The sequence below is a fragment of the Anabrus simplex genome, chromosome 5, assembly GCF_040414725.1.
Source record: "Anabrus simplex isolate iqAnaSimp1 chromosome 5, ASM4041472v1, whole genome shotgun sequence".
NCBI lineage: Eukaryota > Metazoa > Arthropoda > Insecta > Orthoptera > Tettigoniidae > Anabrus > Anabrus simplex.
The window spans coordinates 404,313,977-404,339,865 of NC_090269.1; the positions used below are offsets into that span (position 1 = coordinate 404,313,977).

Below are 25,889 nucleotides of genomic sequence, written 5' to 3' on the forward strand. Positions count from 1 at the left end.
TGGGAAACCACGGAAAACCATATTCAGGGCTGCCGATAGTGGGATTCGAACCTACTATCTCCCGGATGCAAGCTCACAGCCGCGCGCCTCTACGCGCACGGCCAACTCGCCCGGTAATTTTGGATTTTGAAGGACTCAATTCTGGTGCAATATTTAAAGTAAAGTGATTTTAAAAAAAGGAGGAGGCATTTGACCATGTGAAATAACATTCACACATGAGGGCAATCTTATATTTTTGGAGTTATTCTTTTAGTTCCAATGATTTTGTGCCTTTATTAATTGGAGTTGAATGAGGTATAAATAAATTTATTTCTCAAGCTTTGTATTGTTAATAAAGTTGTGTTATTTTAATCTTGTTGATTATTTCAAGGATTGTTTTTCCTTTAAAACCCTTCCTCATTCTTTTACTAATCCTTCAGACACACTGACGTTCCATCCCTAGTGGAGTTACAGGCAATCTGCTGACTGACCTAAATGCAGATGATATACCATATAGACAGCATATACCATGTATATATATATATATATATATATATATATATGAGAGAGAGAGAGAGAGAGAGTGTGTGAGTGAGTGAGTGAACAATTAGACGCATATCTATGATGGCAAGTAACAACATCGTATTATCTTTAATTACCTAAGTATGGATACAAAAATAACAAAGATATCATACAATTTATAATACTGATGTAGCTCTACATATACTTTTACATAGTCTTACAGTTAATTTTGTTCCGGGACAGTTTTCAGTTAAATAACAACTTCATTTTTGCACTATTTTACTATAACGGAAAATAAACTTTCATTATGTTAGCGAGGCTCTGAGTTGCATGACTATATAATAACAACAACAACAACAAAAATTATAATGATACAAATTTAACAAAGGACGGAAGGCCAAACATCCATGCGCTCCAAACTCTCCAGTCATCTGGTTACTGATCAGCTCCAACTGTTCTTCAATTGTAGCAAAGTTCGAGCAAAATTAGACCATTCATCACCATGAGGATTAGCCAAATGCTGAAAACATAATATGACAATTGAATTAATTTAATTAATATTTGTCAATTTCGTGATGTTGGTAACTCAATTTAATGTGATGGGAACAACTATACAAACTTCAGCACCTATAATTACATAATATTTTTTTATTAATTAATTAATTAATTAATTTATTTATTTATTTATTCAGGATCAGCAACAGCATAACGCCGAATTACAAAGATCCGAAAGGCATTCATGAGTCAGCAGGGTGATGACATATAAGGGGCATGTTTATGTATTTGTATGATTAAGATATTTTTAACAAGGACATGTTTTTGGGCTGGGGGTCTATCTGGAATTAGCATAATCACTTTAGCATAGGCAGAAAACTGACAGCGTGGTAACCAGGCAACTGGTGTTCGTCTTCTACCTATACTAAGTCCTCATCTTCCCCCATGTTACTACCGTGTAACTGATCTCTGCTACTACCACTAAATTGTTTTAATTTCTCCCCTGAAGTGGAAGGCAGGCATCTTAAATGGCGACACCATCTCTCAGGCAACGCGATTTATAATGGAGAAGGAGATGTGGTGAAGGTGAGAGGGTTAGCAGCCAATACAGACATGAAACTGATAGATTATAACTTACACGCAGGTTCAATTCATATGGTGAAAGTAGTAGCAATTGATCTACAGAGGTCGACGCCACAAACAAGTATCATTTTTTTAAAAAAAGAGTACAAAAACCAAAAAATCGCTCCCATCTTTTAAGCCCAAAAACATATCCATGATTCTATGCTGTTCTCTGTAGTATATAAACTTACATACATCTTTCTGTCACACAAAATAGAAGTTTTAAGTACTGTACATAGTGCAAAACATTAAGTAGAAGGAATACATACAATTTTGTAGAATGACATTATCACCTAAATGCAGATGATTTATTGAATGATGCGTTGCGTCTTGGTACAATATGTAGCAACAGAGTATGTGCTATCATATCTTGGTTTCTTCAAACACTACTCTGCCACAGACTTGAATACAAAAATAACAAGATAAAAAAATAAATGAATTATTCAAATCTCAATATTTCTCGGTGTGTGGCCCCAGGTGCCTCATTTGACAGACTGAAAGATGTAACATTATAATAATTTCCTTGAGCAAATACCAAATGTAATTTATGATTCATACTACTGAATGTAATTTAATGAAATTAAGATAGACTGTGATCACTAAAACTTTTGTGGAAATTTCTACACAATGTTTATGCCTGTAATACTGTGGATGGTAAGTAGAATATAGCTCCATAAATCAAAAGATTATGTTTTATTCCAGTTTTCCTTTAAATCCTACAAAATCCCTCCTTAGCATATGAGTTTCCTTGAAGTGTTTTGGTTACTGTGTACAGCTTTTTTTCCTTTTTTTAAAACGTTGTATCTATATTTCATTTCCCGTGTAAGTGGCATATTTTGATACTACCGACTGTTGAGGCTGGCCTATAGTGTCAAAGAGGACTGACGTATGACGTGATGTTAGTGTATTTCTGTCATAGTTCTTAATCTGAAATAAGGATTGCCAATCTCCCACCTTCTGGTCGCTCCCTTCTTTCATGGCTTTGTGAGTTATAATAATAATAATTATTATTATTATTATTATTATTATTATTATTATTATTATTTCGCCCGTGTGGGGATTTACCGGTTACCTCCATCAGGTGCGTCCCATTGGAAATGGGGAAGCTCGCTGGCTCTGCCGCCAGCAGAGTCAGAGGGTAGTAGGGAAATAAAATACCACCGTGAAAAAAAACCTGGTCCCTTACCAGGATTACGGCGAAGACTAGTAAATGACCAGAAGCCAGAAAACATCTTGAGGCAACCTCTAGGGCTAACAACCCTAGTTGTAAAAGGATGGGTACCCGTCCAAAGCAAAGTCAAGTCAAAAAGCATGATGGCACAACTTTTCAAGAAACATACCCCAGGGGGTAAATCTTCGGATAAATCCCTTGCCGTGAACGCCACGGCGCACGAGTCTCGTTCGGATTCTGGGGGAGACTCGACATCATGCAAGAGACGAGTCGGATAGTCTCGGTGTACCCCGAAGAGTCAAAAACTCAGGCCAAAATCTAAAACCTTTCTAGCAACTTTCAACATAAATTCACTTACACAAACTGGCAAGCTGAAAACCCTCACCAAAGCTCTTCACGAAAATCAGATATCCATAATGGCCCTACAGGAAACAAGGTACCCAGATGAAGAGATTTTTGAATCTGAAAGCTACCGAATTTTCAAGAGCAAAGCGCAAAGAGGAATCCTCAATGGAGCTGTGATGCTTGGAACCGCGTTTGCTGTTAGAACCAAGATCCTTAAATCGGTTGCAAATTTCGAACCTCTGAATGACAGATTGTCTATACTCACAATTAAATGCGCGAACAAAACCTACGCCCTAGTTAACGCACATGCTCCTACAAATGATAAGAACAAGTCTGATCCAGACGAAGTTGATAATTTCTGGGACCTACTGGATGAAAAATTGAACAAAATCCCCAAACACCATGTCAAGCTTCTTTTGGGTGACTTCAATGCCCAACTAGGTCGTGAGCAGAAGTACAAGAAAGTTATAGGAAATTACCCTGCTCACAAAAGAACCAATCCCAATGGCAAAAGACTGGTGACCATTTGCGAAAATCACAACCTGCAGGTCATGTCGACCCACTTTCGCCATCTACCCAGAAAGCAAATGACTTGGCGTTCTCCCGTCCAAGCTCTTGGAGAGTTCCAAATTGATCATGTTGCGATCTCCAGGAGAAACAGCCCTGAGATTATGAATGTCAAGGTAAAGAAAGGCATCAATGTGACCTCAGATCATTATATGTCTCTTATCAAATTCAAACCAATTCCCGCAAACACAAGGAAGACAACCAAACAGATCACACGCTTCGACAATGATAAACTTCGGCAAAGGGTCGAGGAGTTCCAGGAGAAGGCTAGACCAAATGACTGTGACTTTAACAATGCCAAAAGTCTCCTTGTTGAGGCCGCCAAAGACGTTGCAGAAATCAAGAGAAGCAAAAAGCATGCCTGGTGGAATAGTACCTGCAAATCAGTCCTCCAAGAAAGACTCAATGCGTGGAAACAGTACAACTCTACGAAATCAGAAAATGATTGGGAAACCTACAAAACCCAACGTGCCCAAGCAGCTAGGGTGTTCAGAACTGAGAAACGTTTATACGAAAAATCTCTCATTGAAAAGATAGAACAAAACTTTAGGAAGAATGAAAGCAGAGAGTACTACAGAGCCTTCAAACGCAAACTTACTGGCTATAAACCACTATCTCTATGCTTTGAGCGAACAGATGGCACGCTGGTGACATCAAATGAAGAAAATTGTAGCATTCTGGCAGATTACTTCAAGAATTTACTTAATTGCTCTAAACCGCAGAGCGCCATTGAGACCAAGGAACCCTTACTCAGGTACCCAGATTCCAGACCACCCGACAGAGATGAAATCAAGCGCCACATTGCCCGTCTGAAAAATAACAAAGCGCCGGGGGAAGACTCAGTAGTAGCAGAACTATGGAAATATGCCCCAGAAGAATCACTTGATATCTTGCAAAAGCAAATAGAAGAAATTTGGAACAAGGAGACCCTACCCGAAGATTGGAAAATAGCTTTGATCCATCCATTACACAAAAAAGGCAGCATGAAGAACATCAACAACTACAGAGGAATATCTTTGCTACCCGTGACTTACAAAAGTCTATCACTTGCCATCCTGGAGCGTTTGGAAGCACAAGTCGAACATCAAATAGGTGAATACCAAGGAGGGTTCAGAAAAGGTCGCTCAACAGCTGAACAGATCCAAAATCTCAAAACGATCATCAGATATTGTACACTAAGGTCCAAGCAGTATGTGTCTGTCTTTGTGGACTTTAAGAAAGCGTACGACTCCATTGACTGGGAAGTCCTGCTAAACATCTTAAATGAATTTGGAGTTGATTTGAAACTGCTGGCATTAATTAGAGCCACCCTGACCGATACAAAATCCAAGGTGAAGTTCCACGGATGTCTCTCGCATTCCTTTGACATCAAAACAGGAGTCCGACAAGGTGATGGGCTATCCCTGATACTCTTCAACTGTGTTCTTGAAAAGGTCATCAGAACCTGGCGGGTGAGATTACAGAAAACCAACTACAGTCCATTGAGAATAGGAACCAAATCCAAGGGGATCGCAACAGACTGCTTAGCATTTGCCGATGATATTGCTGTTCTCTCAACCGACATAGAAACCGCTAGAGCTCAAGTTGAAATTTTAAAGGAAATTGCCGAACAAACTGGTATGCAGATATCGTTTGAGAAAACAGAAGTAATGACTAACATCAAAGAGGCTCCACCAAAACTCCATACAACATACGGGGACATCACCCGAGTAGACAAATTCAAATACCTGGGTGGGATCATCATGAAAAATGGACTGGACAAAGAAGCACTTCAAGAGCGAGTACGCAAACTGGAAATAGCCTACCAAACATACCGCACAATCTACAACAAAAAATGCCTTTCCCAAAACACCAAGATACGTCACTATGAAACAGTTCTGAAGCCAGTAGTTCTATATGCAGCCGAAACCCTGTCTCTAAATGCCAACAAAGGACTCCTTGAAGAACTGGAGAAAAGAGAACGCAAAATTGTGAGAGGAATCTTGGGATCAAAGTACAGAAATGGAATTCATAAAAAGAGATCCAACAAGGAAGTCTACAGCAAAATAGAGAAAATTACCGACACAATCAGAAAAAGACGGGCACGATTTTACGGTCATCTGAAAAGAATGGACAGAAGAAAGTTAACTAAAGAAATCTTTCACTTTTTTGATTCAAACCCCAAAACCACAATTCCCTGGTTTAGAAATACCCAAGAAGACCTGCAAATGCTACATATCTCAGCTGAAGACGCCTTTAACAGAGATCTCTTCCGCAAGAAAATATTGACGAACGGGCTAAACCGAGACGAGCAACCGAAGAGAAGACACGGTGCCCCTTGGACAGAAGAGCGTAAGCAGGCCCACTCACAAAGAATGAGGGAAATTTGGGCTCTAAAGAAGGCCAAGTTCAGTGTCAAATGCAACAAGACTTAATGTGGCCCTTGATGGCCCCAGCGAATTATATATAATAATAATAATAATAATAATAATAATAATAATAATAATAATAATAATAATAAAGCACAGATTGGTAAGCTTCCTTTCTCCAGCAAAAAAATATAATAATAAAACAGCTCAGCCAACCTCCAGGTGAATCATTGTTCAGCATGGAGTATTTCAGAAAAAGGTAAGAGAAAAAAGAAATGAATTTTAAGAGTGGAGGGAGATGAGAACCTGGGGGCCCTATGCATTAAACAATTTAAATCACCTGCCCCATGCCAACCCGGTAATTTTAGTTCAGATCTCAGTCCAGCAGAGGCGCTAGCATGCAATTCTCACCAGTCTTTGTGGCAGCCATTGCTGCACAGAAGGGAAAAATAACATTTAGTTTCCTCTCTCACTCATTCTCCTTGTTATTTAGAACTATAATTTAAAATCATGTACCTATTGGCCTACTATGGAATTAAAAGATATCCATTATTTAGAAGTGTTTGCTATTTTGAGTGTCCATTACGAGATATTTTGCTGCACATTCATTGAAGTAATATGATATGGAAAAAGCAAATGTGATAGTTATGCAGTTGTTTTTGATAACATATGACATGACAAAATAGTGCATTGGCTCTCTTGTTTGATCAATACTAAAGGATAATGTAATGTAATCAAAAACCATTTATAAAAATTTTAAAAAAAGGCTTCAGGTACTTTCTGTTGAAGCTGAAGTACATTTCAAGCAGAAATATAATTTTGCTAGCATCATTTTTCTAGAAAATCAATATTTTATTTTATATGATCCCATGCTAAGGGTACAGTAGATTGCAATGAGGCCATTGTGAAACATGGTTGGATTAACATTCCATCACATAACAAAGCTGTTCGCAACACTGAAACTTTCCATAAACAATGCCAAAATGTAAATGCCTATATTATTCTTGTGAACACCAGTATATATAAAATAAGAGTTTTTGTACATTGCTCAGAATTTGAAAAGAACGCTATTTCTGTATCGGTCATGTACACATAACAAGGAAATGTGCTTTTTACTTTTCCATAATTTCTGTCTGTCCGTATCTATGTATGTATGTATGTATGTATGCATGCATGCATGTATGTATGTAAACGCATCATGAGAAAACGGCTGAAGAGAATTTAATGAAAATCGGTATATAGAGTCGGGAAATAAGAAACTACCGTCTAAGCTATAAAAAAATTTATTCACCCTGGATGAAATTGTAGTTTAGGGGATGCACATAAAATTTAATTTTTAAATACCTATGGTATTGGTCCTATCAAAAAGTACTACATAACAGTTATCGAGAACACAATTTCCGATCATTTATGTTGTATTCAGTTTTACCATACCCACTATGATAAGAGTGGTATTTCAGAGTCAGAAGAAAACTAAATGTGAAGGCCTAGAATATCAAAAGCGCATAACATTGATCAAGAAAAATCACATTGACCATTGTTTGTTATGATGTTGTTTGTCTCTTATGCTGCCACTCAACTCCGATAGACGGGATTACTGCTGCATACCGAGTGTAACAGCCTGACTGAATATTGGTAGGAAATAGCTGGGAGTTAGAAAACTTTCTTTTAGCATGCCATTCCTCTCGTTCATACATTTTCTGATACTGCTGGTAGGGAACACACTGATTCATCATAGTATTCCAGCTATTCAATCTCTACTCTGACATGCTGTTTTGAATAAGCAGTATACAATCTTAAAGCAGAAGCTCACATAGTAGCAGCAGCAGCAGCAGTAGCAGTAGTAGTATGACCTGGTCTAGAATTACAATTCAGGCATATTCCAAATTATAGCACCACAATTCACTTAATACCTCAAAATTCAATCCTGAAAAGAGCCATTTCTTAAGAAAAGCTTCTTCCTGTTCACTTCTATTAAATTCTATATTCAATATATTCCAAATTAGCAGTGAAGAGGGGGGGTTTCTCTGGCTTGGAGGCAAAAATTTGCCTCCAAGTCAGATTTTTCCACCATCACTGTAGTGAATTGAGGTTTTCCGACTCATCGGGTACTCCTAGGAAACAGATTAGTAAAAGGGCATAGTTTTTGCCCTGATACTCTCCATTATTCGACTCCCCCCTCCCCCGCTGCCGAAAAAAGACGAAGAGTACTCACGGATCACGACTGTCTGCGGCTTGGTCATTCCAGCTATGGAACTTTGGACCATTAGGTCACCAGCTAGTACTGTTCGTTAAACGTGAGAAAATGTGTGGTTTTTCATTTGATCAATTTCTTCATATGAGAGTATTGCCTTTAATCGCACCATTCCTACCGACATAATTGTAATGACCTACTGTATGTTCATTTCAGTTGGGAAAACCACTAAAAGAGTCTTTCTGAGGATGTAAAAAGGCACATGGAGAGTGAGAGCTGCCATTATAATGAAAACTCCCAACCTGAAGGTGACTGATGGTAGACAAGTGGGCCTACCATTACAATGAAAATCCCGTTAACCCAGTCTTCATATGAGAAAAGACGTTCGGTGACTTCCCCGTCGCATTTCTAGGGTAAGGTTAACAGCTATGCAGTTCAATACAATCTTACTCACAATGTGTACACTGCCTAATCATGAATTCTGTATACAATGTAGAATTCCATACTGAAGCACAGGTGCATCAGTTTGTATTAAAATTATAAAATTCTTTTATTTACAATTAAAAGAATTTTATAATTTTAATATATCATCTTCAATACAGTTCCATTATGAGATTAATTACATGTACATCAGCTAGTGTCATGAATAAAACAGAATCACGTAGGTCCCTTTCAGACAATAAATGAAAGTATCTGATCACCACAAAAGGTACTCAGTTTTTTTTTTTTTTTTGCTAATGTTTTAATGTCACACTATCAGATCATAGGTTTTTGGTGATGCAAGGATAGGAAAGGGCTACTAGGATTGGGAAGATAGCAGCTGTTGCCTTAGGGTATAGCCCCAGCATTTGCCTGATGTGAAAATGGGAAAACCATCTCCATTTTCAGGGTTGCCGACCGTGGGATTCAAACTTACAATCTCCCAAATGTGAGCTCACAGTATGTAACTTCACCCGAACTGCACATCCAACTTGTGGTCACAGAAGATGCTGACCGCTCTGTCTCCACAAGTTATTGAGTACAATAAAATGTGATCATGAGACTTCATACAAGTAAATAAAAGATATGTGGAGTGAGAATAAAGTGAGTACCATTCATCATTAGACAAATTATACATTGGCACTGCATTGTCTGCCTTTGCTGGCAGGACTTAGTGTTTACAGTGCACTATGTCTTCTGGTATAGGCTAGAGTAATTTTGTTACTTTCATAGATCTGTCTCTGCCTTATGCTTGGCTTTGACAATATGAAAGTGACTGAGGTATGAGCGATGCTAGTAATGCCCATTCCTTCTGCAGCCAGTCTCTGCTATGAATGGTGTGAAAATGTTGCTCTTACAGTTGGTTGATGCATGCATTTCAGTGGGCTTGGCAGACTGATATGTAATAGTAACTCTGGCTTGGTGAGGAAAGCAACAGGAAACTACCTCACTCATTTCCTTAGCATGCCTCTTCAGTGATGCCTAGGCCATCTATGACAGCTGATGGCAGAGCTGTTGATGATCCCACCAGCAGAAGCGCTTATGGACTGAACATACAAACATACATACATACTGCATTGTGCTTATCACATGTGTAACTTGCAGTAGTGTCGCTACCAAGTTTATGCAGTCTATCTACAAAAATCTTCAATATGTTCGGTATCTACTACATACCTGTGTGAACAGTTATTTTCAAAAATGAAAGCCAAATTCGTTCTTCCACATCAGATGTTCACCTCAAAACTATCCAAGACTAACCAGTGCATAGAACCCAACTCCAAACATTGAAAAGAAGATGCCAAAGTCTTGAAAGTGGCCCAAATTAATGTATATTGTGCTGACCCCAACTAAAAGAGAAATGGCCAGGAAGAAGGCACAGGAAGGAGCCAGCTGTGGTCCTGAGCATTTACCAAGGGTCATTTTGTGCAGTGTGGCCCGCACGACAAGCATGGCTCTCTACCAACTGTAGCTGTTGCTCTAGGGCAGTCTAGTTGTATGGGCCTGATCTAGCTTGTCTTCATATACTCTGGGATGACATTCCAGAGTTTTAGTTCCAGGCAGCAGTGAACAATTACACAAATTAAGTTTATGGCAAATGTCTATAAAATTGCATTTGTAACATACTCAATACCTGCCTGGAATTTCTGCCTTAGTGTGGCCAGTCAAGTCAAAATGGACATCTTGGTAAATGTTAAGTTATTCACGTTTACTATTCCTTTGTGTATATTTGAGACAATATCATAATAAAGAAAAGTATATCTTCAAAGCAATTTGAACATATAAAATTAATATGCACATTCACAATTTTTGTAAGTCAAATTCACAATAAAATCTCACAGAAATACATGGGAGTTATACTGGTGATAATTCTTGAATGCTGATTTCCGTTAAATAGTGATAATTACAAAGAAGTATTCTAAACTCACCACTGTCTTCATCATCATCATCATCATCATCATCATCATCATCATCATCATCATCATCATGTTTACAGTTCCAGTTTCTTGGATATTGTACTTTGTTTTCTCCCAGTGCTTTGCCATCAGCATTCTGGCAATGAAGAAAAGATCTACAAATGACCTTTTACCTCTAAAGCCATACTGCCCCTCTTCCAATTGCGGTTCATAATGGTACTAAACACAGGTAACGTAGACCCATGGTATGTCGCACACAATGGCACCACTTGCAAGTAACACAAACCCATGATGTTTTGCAAATAAGGGCACCACTTACAAGCAATACAGACCCATGGTGCTCTTCACGTAGTGGGACTAATCACGGGCCATGTGTACTCATGGTGTTGCTCACATAGTGGTATTAATCATAGGCAATGTAGACCCATGGTGTGTCACACATTATGGTAAAGCCCACAGGCAACACAAACCCATCGTGTTTCTCATATAATGATATTACTCTCAGGCAATGCAAACCAATGGTTTTCCTCACACAGTGGCACTATTCAGGGGTGTCAGCCAAACCTATGATGTTTCTCACATAGTAGTACAAACCACAGGCAATGAAGACCCATGGTGTTCCTCATATATTGTTACTACTCTTATGTAAAACAGGCCCATTCTGTCTATGCAACTGAGCACCCTGCCTTGGTGGAATACACGGAATGACACTCATCACAAGCAACGCCCAGATAGATCCGTGGTGTTCCTCTCATAATGGTACTGCTCCTAGGTAATGTACACCCATGGTTTTCCTTGCAAAGTGGTACTGGTCGCAAGTAAGGTTGACCCATGGTGTTCCAGAAGTAATGGTACTAATAACAAGTAGTTTCATAGTTCTAATGTCATCATTCCTTGGTCGCTATTTTAGTCGCTTCTTACGGGCACATTTCTTAATGCTGCTTCTCTTTCTGTCCAGGTGATAAGGGGCTTCTCTGAACAGGTTTCCACATCTGGTTCTATGTTTCTCCACCCTACTGTCTGATAATGGGAAATTACCTCATTGGAACACTTTGAACAACTTTTGAGTGGCAATCTTCGATAACCAACTTCCAGAAGTTGATATCACTTGAAAACACTCGGACGAGATCATTTGTTTACCACCATAACACAGTAGTGAATTTGAAATAATTCCTAGAAACGAGTGGGAATTGTTTAATCTTTTGTGTATCCTTCACTGAAAAATGAAATGGCATATGGCTTTTAGTGCCAGGAGTGTCCGAGGACAAGTTCGGCTTGCCAGACGCATTTCTTTGGCTACTGAATCAGATATTTCAGAAATGACAATTATGCAACATCTTTAACAGTTTTGAGTTGTAAGACTCAAAAAGGTTGGCCACCAAATATATATCATGAAATGTGACAGTACTAGTATCAAGTAATAGACAATGGTACCAAATGGCTTGTCACCTTCAAAGTCTGGGACACTACCTCACAATGTGCAAGTAATTCAGGTACTGGCACATCATATAATTGGCAACCACAATGTGTGCTGCTCTATGTGCAAGTGTTAAAAGCCTGTGCAGTGGTCGAACAGTCAAGATACAGGACAAGAAAGTGAAGGATCCTGAGTCCAAGCCCCACTGGAAGTGCTTTGTTTTAGGTTTATGTGACATTTTGAAACTGAAAACATCTTTTGTAATGTAAGACATGTACTGTTGTGAACTAATGTTGGAATAGTTATGTTCATAATGCAGGAGGATTTATGAACAGATACAAACAAATATTTCTATACAAGATAATTGATGATAGAGATAGAGTAAATGTGGGACATACCGTAATTCCAGTTTGTTAGCAACAAACAGGAAATTAATCTGCATGTTGACTGATCTGTTATACATGTTGCTGGATGGTATGCATCATGGAAACATGTAAAACATAAAAATATTTCATTCCATTCACTTATAAATGACACTTATATTCATTCACAGCTCACTTTGCTTAAGGCTACAGCAGAACAAACTTCACGGACATTTTTTACAGATATTCCAGTTGTCCACCAATTTGAACACAAACCATGCATATTTAATTCAACTCTGTGAATCCAGGCAATGAAAAGAGTAAATATGTCATTGCTGTGTTTCTTTCACTTGCCTGTGGAAATAAACATCACAAGACTGGAAGAATCGTGTGCATTTGAGGGGAATCATTTTTAATGTACAGGTCCACAAATCTGCATCATCACTAGAAAGATCACTGTCAACATGAAGATTACTCTCCCATTTGTTACTAGCAAACTGGAATGATGGTATGTTGCACGTGTACTGTACCTGTCATCATTAATTATCTCGTATGGAAATAATACTGTACCTGGGTGAGATGGACTACAGGTATCATGATTTGGTATTATAAAATAAATTCAGGGATATGAGAACATTGAACACACTAAGTCAGTTGAGTAGACGGAAAGATTTCAACATTTTCAGACTTGCCTGCGACAAGCTGGAACCATGAGATTTAGGTCTGTATAATGGGTGATGTATTTCCAAGTCGAAAGTTAAGAGGATAACTCGAGCAATAAGTGCACAAATAGCCGATCCATTAGTTACAAAATTAGAAAGGAACAAACTCTACAAAAGGGGATGATTGATACAGGTAAGTGATGGAGTGTTTATTCCTGAACAAGGCTGCTAGCCATACTTCACCAATACTGAGAAATTTTCCCGTGCCACCAGGCATATTGTTGTCAAGTTGTTGAGGAGAGATACTTAAACTACCTGCTGCAGTTTTAGCCAATGACAAAATTTCTAAAAGGCCCCCAGATGCACCAACATGACAGAATACAATCTGAACTCCAGTTATCTTCTCAGTTAATGATAATTAAAATATTCCAACCACCGAATTGAATAGATGGGAATTTTTAGATATCATCCCCAGGTTAATTGATAGTAAGTTTAATGAATTAAGATATAGAATTCCAGGAAAGGCCCCCCGCTGGATCGCTATTGGTCAGAAACACTACGTGTATATGGACGCTGATTTAGCGTGCAGAAAGAGGAGGACAGAAATCCAATAATATCTTCGTGATCTATGTGCAATATGGGATAAGAATATGACATATGAATGTTTATCGTCAGTTTATTAAGTGGGATAATTTAAGAAATCCAAATCAACTTGCAAGTGTCGATTTATGAAAACCAACCCCCTCCCCCCCCCCCTCTCTGGAATGACTGAGAATGACCCATGTGGGAAGGCACATCATCCATTCGTAGTACCGAGTGTCAATATCAATATAACTGTATGATTAATTTTATACACTTTTAAAAGTTTCAGTGATTGAAAATAAATTATCAACAGAAAGCCGATAGTACGTTATGAAGGCAGTGTGTGGAGCCTGAAGTTACAAGATAGACAGTGAAACAATTATCCGGAGCAGGAAACCGTAGAAGCGTGGCGAACACTAGGTGGCCTAGGAATACTTCGGGAAGTACTGGTTGACAATCGCGGATCGCGCCGGGTCGAATAAAAACTACACACCGTTGTAAGTGTCAAGGCTTATGGTGTGGGTGTAAGCGAAGAAAAGAATTGTGAAAGTGTAATGGGTCTTAAGCGCCTATAAGTGTTTTGTTGTATAAATTATTGTAACTTCATAATTAAGGTGTCAATAATGGGTAATCGCCCAGGAGTGGTTTTTTTATATTAATGTTAGAAAGTTCCGCAAGATGAACGAGTAAACGAATATGGGGCCATGAGGCTTATAAATCGCCATGAGACAATGGAATTCTACACAGGAATGAGTACACAAATGTGATATATTTGGGGATGTTATCGCGATAAGAAGGGGATAGGTGGAAATTAATCGTGGTTACTTAACGCAATGCACGGATCGCTTCACGAATCCATGATTTTATTAAAAATGGATGGATGAACTAATTTACATTAACATAATTATGTGTTAGACTAATTGACTGATTATTTCTTTGTTGTATATAATGTAAATATGGGTTATATCTTTCAAATAATGCATGCTGTTTGTAAATACATTGATTTAAGTTCATTTAAAGTGTCAGGTGTTTCTTTACGCTAACCCAGTTTATTTAGATTTTTCAATCACTGCGGTGATTATTTGTACCATAGTTATGCATATTTGTTACCAGACATCCAGATATATGATAGTGCCAGGGTGTGTAATTATGTGTTTGCGTACGGTGTGTCATGAGAAAATTTAATAATAATGCTGTGTGAGGAAGGCACGGGCCTAGTTTGATAGAATGGTTGCAAGTTAAAGTAATATAGATATGGAGATAACATGTGGTGTAAAGGACTTTAATTCGGGCAGTAAATTCAATTTTAACATTAATTGTTGATTTAACATTTGGACTCTATAATAATCATAAATATTTGTTTTGAAGCGATACAGGCACTTGTATATGACGGTCATGCTATGTTAAAATTCAAATAACGATCAAATTATATATTTTTGAAATTTGAATTCATGCGGGACAAAAATCCGGCATGAGATGAAGTTTTGCTGTACCGATGTTGATGAAGAAACAGATGAATCCCGAGGCTTACATCGCTATAATATGCCGATTCCGGTGTTATGAGTGGCAGAAGAGTCCATGCACCGAGGATTAATTAGTGAATTAAATGTTTGAAGAGTTCCAATGGAATAAATGGATTTCAAATGAAATGGATGGAATAATTTAGCACTCGCAACAACTGGGCGGAAATTCTCAGCCATGAGGTGCCATGGGATTTGAGATTTGTCTTGGGAGGACATGGTGTTAACATGAATTAACAGCAGTACGAAAATAAGGTTGTGGTTTCGAATACAGTTATTGTGTCCCGACCGATGTGAAATCGGATCTCGGATTTCAATTTATTACTATTAATAGTAGTAATAATAATAATAATAATAATAATAATAATAATAATAATAATAATAATAATAATAATAATAATTCATTATACAACTGATCATTAATTTGTACAGAATAATTATGAGGAAACACAACCCTTTGTTCGAAACGTCAGTGAAGGTTAGCATATAATCATCCCGGATGATATATGATAATCAAATAATAGATGATAATTGAAATAAATGATAATAAAATAATTGATGGTAATCAAAATAAATTATAATAATCAGATAAATAATGATAATGATAATTAGATAATAATCATAGGAAAATATAACAGACAGTCGTCATGTGTTGGATTAGTCGGAACGATCATTGGTACTTTACATGGGAGGTTATTGACAATATGTGCGAAATAACCCATGGACGGCACGTCATAATTCTGAGAGCATAACAAATAACCTTCCCATACATTATTGTCTTATTGACAAATGTAAATATTGAGTTAAGCTTTGAGTTGACAAGCTATGTCTGGCATGTTCATAAATCTGGTTAAGTAGTTCCCGTTTTAGATACGATAACATTTCCACGGTGAGAATCCGGCCTACTAGAATGTAAATATCCAGAGGTGACTCATATCCCACGGAACGTAGAGATGATTGTAAATCAAGTTTACTCTCATGCCCACGTCTCTGAAATAAGATATCCAGTGGTGAAATGTCCACTCATACGGATGTGAATTCAATCCCCAGTGAAAAGCGGGACAAATTCACCAAATGTTTTTCACATCACCAGAGTAGTGAAGTGAATCCAAATTTATGTATTCTTTTTCAGGATGGAATTTCTAAAGTGTAATAATTGATATCACTTGCAGTTTGCAAATTAAGTTAATAAATTGCTCCTTATTGCAAATTCAATAGGAAACAGTTTTCATATCTTTTATTGTAGTTAGTCTAGTATGCCCATGGAATTTAAGTTGTCACTTCCCAATCCTATTGTGGAGTCCTTTAATTTGTGTCTATGAACGAGCCTTTCTCTACCTTAATTTGCATGCCCCATTCATCCCTGTGTTTATTTGTGCACCTACATTTTTTTAATCGATTTATTTGTGACATCTATTAAGAGCTGATCACCCCTCAGATTAATGCTAGCCTGGGACTCCGAGGGTGAGCGGGTGCAACACTTTGTATCTGTTTATAACTTATCTTCACCTTCTTCCATCACCATTGCCCAAGGAGCTCCTTCGTCTGGCAGTGGACCACTGACCTCCATTTTGTCCTCTCCTTGTCCTGATCAACTTTCATGCTTCATATAAACTATCATTACAGAGGGCTTACCATACCCAAAGGCATTTTAAATCTAACTGCCAGGTTTTATTGAGGCTGCCTGGAGAACAGACCTCTTTTGCAGCCAACCCAAACTAGGATGACAGACACTGGATTCTGGATTTCAGTTGCATTTCCTCCACTGGAGGTTCAGCACTAATCTAAATTTGCTCCTCCACATGAAGCTGTTGGCTCCTTTAGTGTGTGTTGTTTTACTGCTGCCTAACACTGTGTTGAGTTGCTGGTTATATGGTCTACTCTATCCCATAGGAGGTAACCCAGGCCATAATTCTGTTAAGTTTACATTATTTTCTGTATGTTTAGAGGCAGTAAACTTACAGCAAAATGAGATTTAAATATTAATCACAAAACAAATACAATTTACACATGAACACAGTACACTCTCTTACAGTTTCTGAGATCTACTTAGTCATGTTTAGTGTTTAAATTGTCCCAGTTTCATAGTAAGATGCTTAACAGTTTCTACCTGCCACAAGGCACAGAAAGGTGTTACACATTTTGCACAAGGTTCTGGTTTTCTCCTTGCAACCTGGTTTTGGCACTTCTGCCAGTCTTTTGAATTTCGTATCACTGGCATGTGAGCTAATCAGGGTTTACTTAGACTGCACTAGCCTGTGAATATGAACTTTCTGATCATTTCATAAAGTTGAAATAAACTTACAAATGTGCAATGAAACATTTTCCACGATCAGGTTTACAACAGGCTTTTCAATATTTTATCTCGCAAACGACCTTGGAGAATAAATTTGAAGCACTTTTGAACAAATCTAAATCACTTAACTTCCAAAAAAAGACTACTAATGGCAGTACTTTTGAGAATCTTATTTCTCAGTTTCACCCCACTTTCATCATTTATCGAACACAGTGATTAATAAGAAAGAAAGTACAATACTTTCTAAAAGCCCAAAACATAACTGGCCAAAGTAAGTACACCTAACATTGCTTCAAAATTAGTTATTGAAACCAAAGTTGCCATCAATAAAATGCAAAAGATTTACAAGATGAATAGATGCTAAGAGACACTAAAATTTTCACATCTCCTGAATCCAATAGAACTTACGCAGAATTTCCAGAAAGGACCAGCATTATTGAACTAAAGAAGAAAATTAAAGAGAATCAACTCACTGTCACTAAGGCGGATAAAGGAAATGCCACCGTTATTACGGGAAGATCAGATTATATTGAAAAAACAAAGAACTTTTCAAAGATAGCTCTTTTTCGGTTGTCAACAAAGATCCCATGCTGATAATTCAAAGGAAACTTAAACACTCAAGAATGCATCATTTCTTTTAACTGAAAAAGAAAAATCAAAGCTCATCAACATGAACCCTAGCTTACCAACTGCAAAAGCACTACCAAAGATCCACAAGGCCAGTGTTCCCATACGCCCCATAATAAATGATAGGCCAAGCCCTTTATACAAACTCTCTTAGTTTATTCAACAGTTTCTTAAAAAACATTTCACTTTTGCTGCTCAAAAATCTATTAAAAATACTACAGAACTTATTAAGAAACTAGATAAATTTAACTTGCAACCGCAACTCACACTGCATTCTTTCAGTATCATTAATATGTATCCAAGCATAAAAATGAGCAAACTTTTTTCCATCATTGAGATAATCTGAATTCTAATCCTCAACTGAGTAAACTCGAAATCTCTGATTTTATGTCTGTTGTAAAATTATTACTGGATAATAATTATTTTACATTTGACAAGGTTATTTATAAACAAAACGGCTTGGCTATGGGATAATCAGCCTCTGGCATCTTAGCAGAAATATACTTAAACACTCTGGAGCACAATACCATTGAAAGGAATGATAAGTTTACTAATATTAAGTTCTGGGCCAGATTTGTAGACGACACATTTGTCATCATCGATGAGCATTCTGTCGATGCACTGAATACCCTCTCAAACTTCAACATAGACCCTGATATCAAATTCACACTGTATTCAGAAACTAATACTTCCATCAACTTTTTAGATATAAAGATCACCAGACTCCCTTCTTCATTCTCTTATAAAATATACAGAAAACCCACCCATACAGCCTCAACAATAAAACAAGATTCCATGCATCCCTATTTCCACAAATGTACTACTTACAATAGCTTAGTTGATCGTGCGTTAAAAATTCCAATGTCGAAAGCAGATCTAAATGAAGAACTTAATAATATACATGCGATAGCCAGGTTTAATGGTTATAATAAAAGTTTCATCGAACGTATTATCAACAAATTCAAAGACATCGCTCTAAATCTAACTTAATAAAAGATAATCCCAGGCCTAAGTTATTCTCAACTTTTACATTCAATCAAAATATCTATAGAGTTACCAATCTATTCAAGAAACATAACGTCAATATTAGCTTTCCACACTAACAACAGAAATATGGACATTCTCCACAATTCCAACCTGGTCAACAAATTGGACCCCTTTCACCAAGTCAGGAGTTTACAGGTTTCAGTGCAGCAACTGTAACAGTTCATACATAGGACAAACTGGCAGGAGCTTCAAGATTAGATATGCGAACATCTCAATGCAATTAAATGTAAGAGGTTTTCTGCAGTTGGTCAGCATATACAAGATTATAAACACAAATTTAATGGATTAGACCAAGATTTAACGATATTAGACACCTTGAACAAAAGGCCCCCTACTAGATATCACGGAAGCCTGTTACATACATCTAGACCAATACTTAAATCCTAATCTCAACTTGAACGACACTTCTGAAAAGCTAATCACAAAGTTCACACAAAGAGTAATTTTAATACCACCTAATCAATGCAATTTATTCCACTATTATGTGGTCAAATACATACAGAAATCACCAGAATTTTAAATGTACATCTTTCGCCCACTTTTTATTGGGTATCATCAGCCTCGTTCAATCTGAAAATACATACTGGTCTGAGGAATCTTAACAAATTACACAAAACATATTGATGAACACTTAATGGTATTGATGGTGTGGTTGCAGAATAATTACAGCACAAAAATATTGAATAAAATTAGTACATATACTAAAATCACTTTGAAAAATTAAAACATTCATCTAAAAGTAATTGTGTCACATTGTATTTTAAAAATAATCCATGTCTGACACTGAAATGGATCTTTTTGATAAAAAGCTTGAACAATATATATCATGCCTGGTGAACAGATTATTAAAAACAAGGCTTCACAGGATAAGAATAGTACAATTAAAAGATACAGTATTTGATGAAGTTGAAGTCTAATATTTAAAATTAGGATCAAAATACGTAGTCAAAATGGAGGCGGCATAGATTAAGACATCTTGGAATGTTGGATAAAAATCGTAGTATGCTGAGAAGTGCTAGGAAACGAAGAATTTGTCGAAAATGCTGCTAAAACTATTCAATAAATAAGGGTAGGTCTAAATGACAATGACAATTTCATGTAACCAGACAATGCCTCATGTAGACATGGATATCCGTAGTAAACAATGTTGTCATTTCATTCTCTAGATGTAACGTATGTCCTAATGTATCTGCAGCGTTAGTCTGTTTGAAGTTTGAACTTCTAGTGTTGTATCGATACGGTAGAGGTGCTGGAGAATGACGAGAATAATGGTTTGTAATTTCTGAAAAGCCCAGAATTTTATTTTATTATCTTATCTCTGTTCTCAACAGTGTTAAACTCTCTAAAAACAGCTCCATTTTTTTCAGATTATACATCACACGTTATCATGTTATCCTTCCCTACCACGCCCACCTGACTCCGCCCCTTCCATCATCCCTCCTCTCCCCCTTCCTGACCCACCTCTTCTCCCCCCTCCCCCTTCCCTTAACGATGTTCTATGCTTCCAGCAAACTCTAGCACTTGCTCCTTGCCACTCTCCACCCATACATTAAGCCGCTCGAGGTGAGTCTCCTACTTAACTTTATGGTGTTTTACTCTATTTCCAATAATTCATTTTAACTCTTAACTTTCTTTTCATACTTCAGGTTCCGAATTGGATCGAGAACTTTTCTGGTCATATATCTACTTTCTCTTTGCCTGCAACATGATCCACTTCTTTGAGTACCTCATAACTGACGGCTTCTTTTTACGAGTTGATATTACAAGCAACCATCAAACTTACTAATGTTACATCATTATCAATACTCTGTAAAAGGACTGCATACTACGTCAATTTTTGGATGTCTAGGTTTTAGTTTCACCCAGTGTTTAGCAGTGCTACGCTTGACACTTTTTAACCATTCCAAAGTGATCAAGTCTTTAAACATTTGTTAATATCTTCACTTTCATTTTATACTTTGACCAACAAGTACATAACTTGTTTATATTCTTTTAAGCACTGTATTTTTACTTCATCCTATTAATGTTACTTATTACTAAGGGTCTATTATACGTACTACATACTTGTATATCTTTGTTCATACGACCTGTTTCAGCTGATGATGGTGTCCATAGTCACCAAAACCAGTACTGAATAAAAATGTTGCAATCATATTAACAACATATTATGTACTGAAAAAAGGTGGATCAATAAAATCTCCCTCTATTGTATGTTAGTTCCCCATCATAAGAACAAATACCAGAGCCATCAAATCAAGACGTATTACGAAGTATTATACGTTTAACCCTCTACTGCATAGTGTTGCCATTAGGCAACAAATAACTTTTCACCTGTGTAAATGGATAAATATTATAGACAGAGGTAGTTTTACGGCACACCTTCAACTGTACAGTCAATTAAACACATATCCCAGTGATGCCATTACCACAGGCTTCAGGAGTACCTCTGGCTCAACCTCAAAGACATTACCGACCTACGGTCGTGCAAGTATACTTGCGCCTTGCAATACGTACCCATGGCCAGTAGGCAGTAATGTTCGGTCTTTGATTGTTAAAAGCTTAGCGTAAAATCGTGGAAAATCGTATATATATTCCAATATGGCAATCCACATCACATACGAGTGTTAAGCTATTAGGCCCAGTTAAGAATTGCTGGTATATCTAAACCACTGAGCGTACGTTGAACATTAAAGCTTGAAATTTTCTTCGCCAAACGGAAACGAAAAATAATTCATGCCGTAGAGGGTTAAAAAACAATAAAGCTTCAGGTAGTGACAACATTCCTGCTGAGCTTATTAAATTTGGTGGAGAAAGATTACACAAATACATATATAAGATCATTCTAAGGATATGGCATGATGAAGTTATTCTGAAAGAATGTCAGGAATCACTTATTGTCCCAATTCATAAAGGAGGGGATAAGGAAGAACTTCAAAATTATCGTGGTATATCTCTTGTAAACATGGCCTACAATGTGCAAACTGTGTATAGATGGTAATATTAGCTGTGTTTTGCTCGAGGGTAGAAAATCAAGTTCTTTCCAGAATAAAAATGGTCTGAGACAAGGGGATGCACTATATCCTCTTCTATTCAACATTGCACTGAAGAAGATTATCAGGAAATTAGCTCTTGTACCTGCTGGCATCATATTGGGGAGACAACAAAGTCCTTGCATATGCAGATGATACTGTTCTTATTGGCTGAAATGAATTAGACTAGGCAGTTATTTGTGGAACTAGAGGGAATAGCAGCAAAAATTGGCTTACAGGTAAATGAAAAAGACATTGCATGGTTGTATAGAAACCGAATTATGAGGAGGTAGACAGATTGCCTTTGAAGATTGGGAAATATATATTTCAAAGAGTGAGAAGTTTAAAATCCTTTGTTAATTATTCGATGAGCAAAACTGAAGGCAACAGGAACACCAAGCTAGAATTAAGAATGCAAATAAGGCATTTTAATCTATGAGCCTTATATTAGGCTCCAAGTTTTTAACAAGGAATGCAACCATACAATACAATACAATACAATACAATAATTTGATCAGTACTTCTTAATGGTTCCGAGGCATGGAGTATAACCAAGAATGAGCAGCAGCAGTTGCAAGTCTTTGAGAATAAAGTTTATAGAAAAATACTTGGCCCATGGTTCGATCCTATCTCTCAAAGCTGGCAGAAAAGATCTAATTATGAGATACACCCTCTCTCAACAACACACTATAATGGGTGTGATAGAATCCAACAGACTGCACTGGGCTGGACATGTACTAAGGATGTAGGATAACAGAGCACCAGTAAATCTATACATGGGGTCTCTTAATGGGAAAAGACCTTCAGGAAGACCCCAAAGCACCTGGAAGAAGGAGATCAACAAAGTATGCCGGACCCTCCAAATTGATAACTGGGAAGAGCGGGCTCAAGATCGAAAAGGATGGAAGAGGAATGTGAGATCAGCACGGGAACTTCACGTCCCTCAGAAGCCTATGGAGTAAGTATTTATTATTATTATTATTATTATTATTATTATTATTATTATTATTATTATTATTATTATTATTATTATTATTTCAGAGATATGTCACCATAAAAAACAACTGATATGAAATATACCACTTGGATAACAACAATCAGTGATGACTGATTGTTAGACAACTAGACACAACCTACCAAAAGTAGGGGCAGAGGGTTCGTTTCTCAGAATCCATTCCATTCCAAGTGGTTCCCCTTTGATCCAGTTTCCAATAAAACACAAAACCAGACGAGATCATTTAATGAAGCGTTTCTTCAGTCATTAGTGAAAAGAGAACTTGCAATTTCATGAATGAAGTCCCCTTCATTTCTGAGAAAAATGTAGTCACACTTTATCATTCATTGGCATCTTCCAACCCATATACAGTAGGACATTCACTCTAAATGAGTAGCAAAGTAAAGTAGCTGGAATAAAAAATGAACTTACTTCAGATACACGATAAACCCAGATTCTTCCTGTATCATCTCCAACAATGACTTGCAACCCGGAAGAAGCCCAAGAAACCTGGTTAAGTGCAGGACATCCATCAACCATAACACTTGCAGTTGGTATCTCGGTATTCTCATTGAGGTTCCACAAGCTGAGACGCCCAGTACCATCCACAGCAGCAAACAGTGCAGGGTGTATTGGAGACCAAGCCACATCATATACATAGTCACCATTGTCCTCAAAAGAGTAGAGAGGCTTGGACTCTTTTAGACTCCACAACTTAATAGTCCAGTCAAAGGAAGAAGTCAGAAAAAGGTGTGAAAAGTCTATACCTCCTTGAACACCATGACTTGAGATTCCAGTCACTAGTGAATCATGTCCCTCATATAACTCCAAGATGCCAGCATTTCTGCCATGACGACATGCTGCAAAAGAAGTTAATCTGTGCAAATTCCAAGCAATACAATAAGATTAAAATACTAAAAAGTTTAATGATGCCATGAGTTTTTATGTCGGTAAGTCTGTTCACCACAATGACAAACTCTGCAAAGAGACTTCACATTCGTATTTGTACATCATCAGAGAATACCTATTTTCCTATAGATCTTCTAATATGGGGGTAAACTGTACCTGAAAGATCGTATAATTCAAAACAGTATGGCAGGCAAGAAGCAGAAACTATCTGCAAAAATTGTTTGTATAGGTACCATACATGACATGCTATGTTTGCATGCAAATTTAGATTTTCACCATTGTGGTGACCAGATGTTAACAGTTCCAGTACAAAATATAGCACTGTATCAGATTTATAATTATTTTCAATATATTGAGTAGTTTGTATAAATTCAGCTTCAGTCAAAGATTTCTTTGAATCTTATGGCTTGTAACTGAAAGAAATTGTTATAACTGACCGAGTAACAAAATAGCTTTGAATTCTCTATTGCTTAAATATACAAAACCCAGTAGAACCAGTGAAGTTTGATACATTAATGAACTTCTCCTCAGGGCAAAATTCTAGCAATCTGGTGTGTTAACCTCAACAGCAATTGACAAAATGTTGAGCTCTTATTATTCAGACTTGATTGATTGCATTGAAGGGATAGTTTCTACAGGTAGATGCTAGAAAAATTTCTCTTTATAATAGCAACATACTTTTCATTCCTAATCGATCTTCATGTTTAAGGCATACGAACACTCATCAATAAAAGAATTATATACCAGAAGGAGTTGTTTTGCTGCAAATTCAGCATGCAGTTACATCTTGAGCAGATAGTCAAGTGATTAGGACATTAACATGATTATCGGTAGTTGGACAATTTTACCACCAGAGGCCATGAACATGCTGCCACCTGCAGTCTATGTAAATGTTCACTGAAGCTACTGGTATGTAGTGGAATACTGGTTCCAATTGTGGAAATCTTGTTAACTAGGCACAACATGCCTCAACAATTCAACGATCATGCCTTACCCAGTCTGTCCGTAGATCAGCTCTTGTTCTATATGGGTACATAAAACATGAACACTTAATGGACTTCAGCTTCAAGATTTTAACAATGGTCTGTTGGATATTTAGAGATGATATGTTTTCTCCCTACATAATTTGATCTCAAAATTTGTAAAAAGGAAAATAATTTCTAGGTATTAGGCATCTGACGAGGAATTTACTGGTGCAGCAATGGGAACTGCTTTCCACAGAGAGTGACGTAATTTCTTTCCTCAGCCCATGCAGTACATAATTTAATCCTTCTTGCTTGATACAGTGTGTAACATTACAGCTAGTTGAGGGATTGCAGGTTGAATTACAGGATTGTTTAACTAAGTCATCAGAAACACTGCTCTTGTCACTTCGCTTACTGAAGACTTGGGAGGAACTGGAACTGGCAAAAAGTTTCTCTGTGATAGGCTAGTCAAATGGCCAATTACACATTTGGATAATTACACTCTAGATTGTTTCTTTCCTCATCAAAACTTGACATTTCCATAATATAAAATCAGTGGTAACTTAAACGATATTCTCATGATTTGATACTTCACATCAAACCATTGCAATAATGAGGGGTAAACACTTCAATATTACAAGCTGAAACCTGTAAACGGTCAATAGGGTAAATATTTATCGAAGGACTTCCTTATATACGGCATTCCTTCTTTTAATTTTTTTACAGGTTTTCTTTAGGTCACCATCGTACGACACACACAGGTCTTATGTTAACGATGGGATAGGAAATGGCTAGAAGTGGGAAGGAAGTGACTGTGGTCTTAATTCTGGTACAGCCCCAGCAT

The 25,889-nt window shown here is 37.2% G+C and overlaps 1 protein-coding gene across 3 annotated transcripts in view; it reads right to left on the reverse strand.

Annotated features, from left to right (window-relative positions):
* Positions 1–610: 610 nt before the first annotated feature.
* Positions 611–25,889, reverse strand: part of LOC136875011 (cytoplasmic dynein 1 intermediate chain) — a 210,977-nt gene continuing 185,698 nt past the window's right edge. For all 3 annotated transcript variants that reach the window (XM_067148726.2, XM_067148727.2, XM_067148725.2), the window contains 2 exons: positions 23,604–24,031; positions 611–1,021 (listed from right to left, as the gene is read on the reverse strand). In XM_067148726.2, coding sequence (XP_067004827.2) covers positions 944–1,021; positions 23,604–24,031 — 506 coding nt within the window. In that variant the 3' untranslated portion in view covers positions 611–943. The remainder of the gene's footprint in view (positions 1,022–23,603; positions 24,032–25,889) is intronic.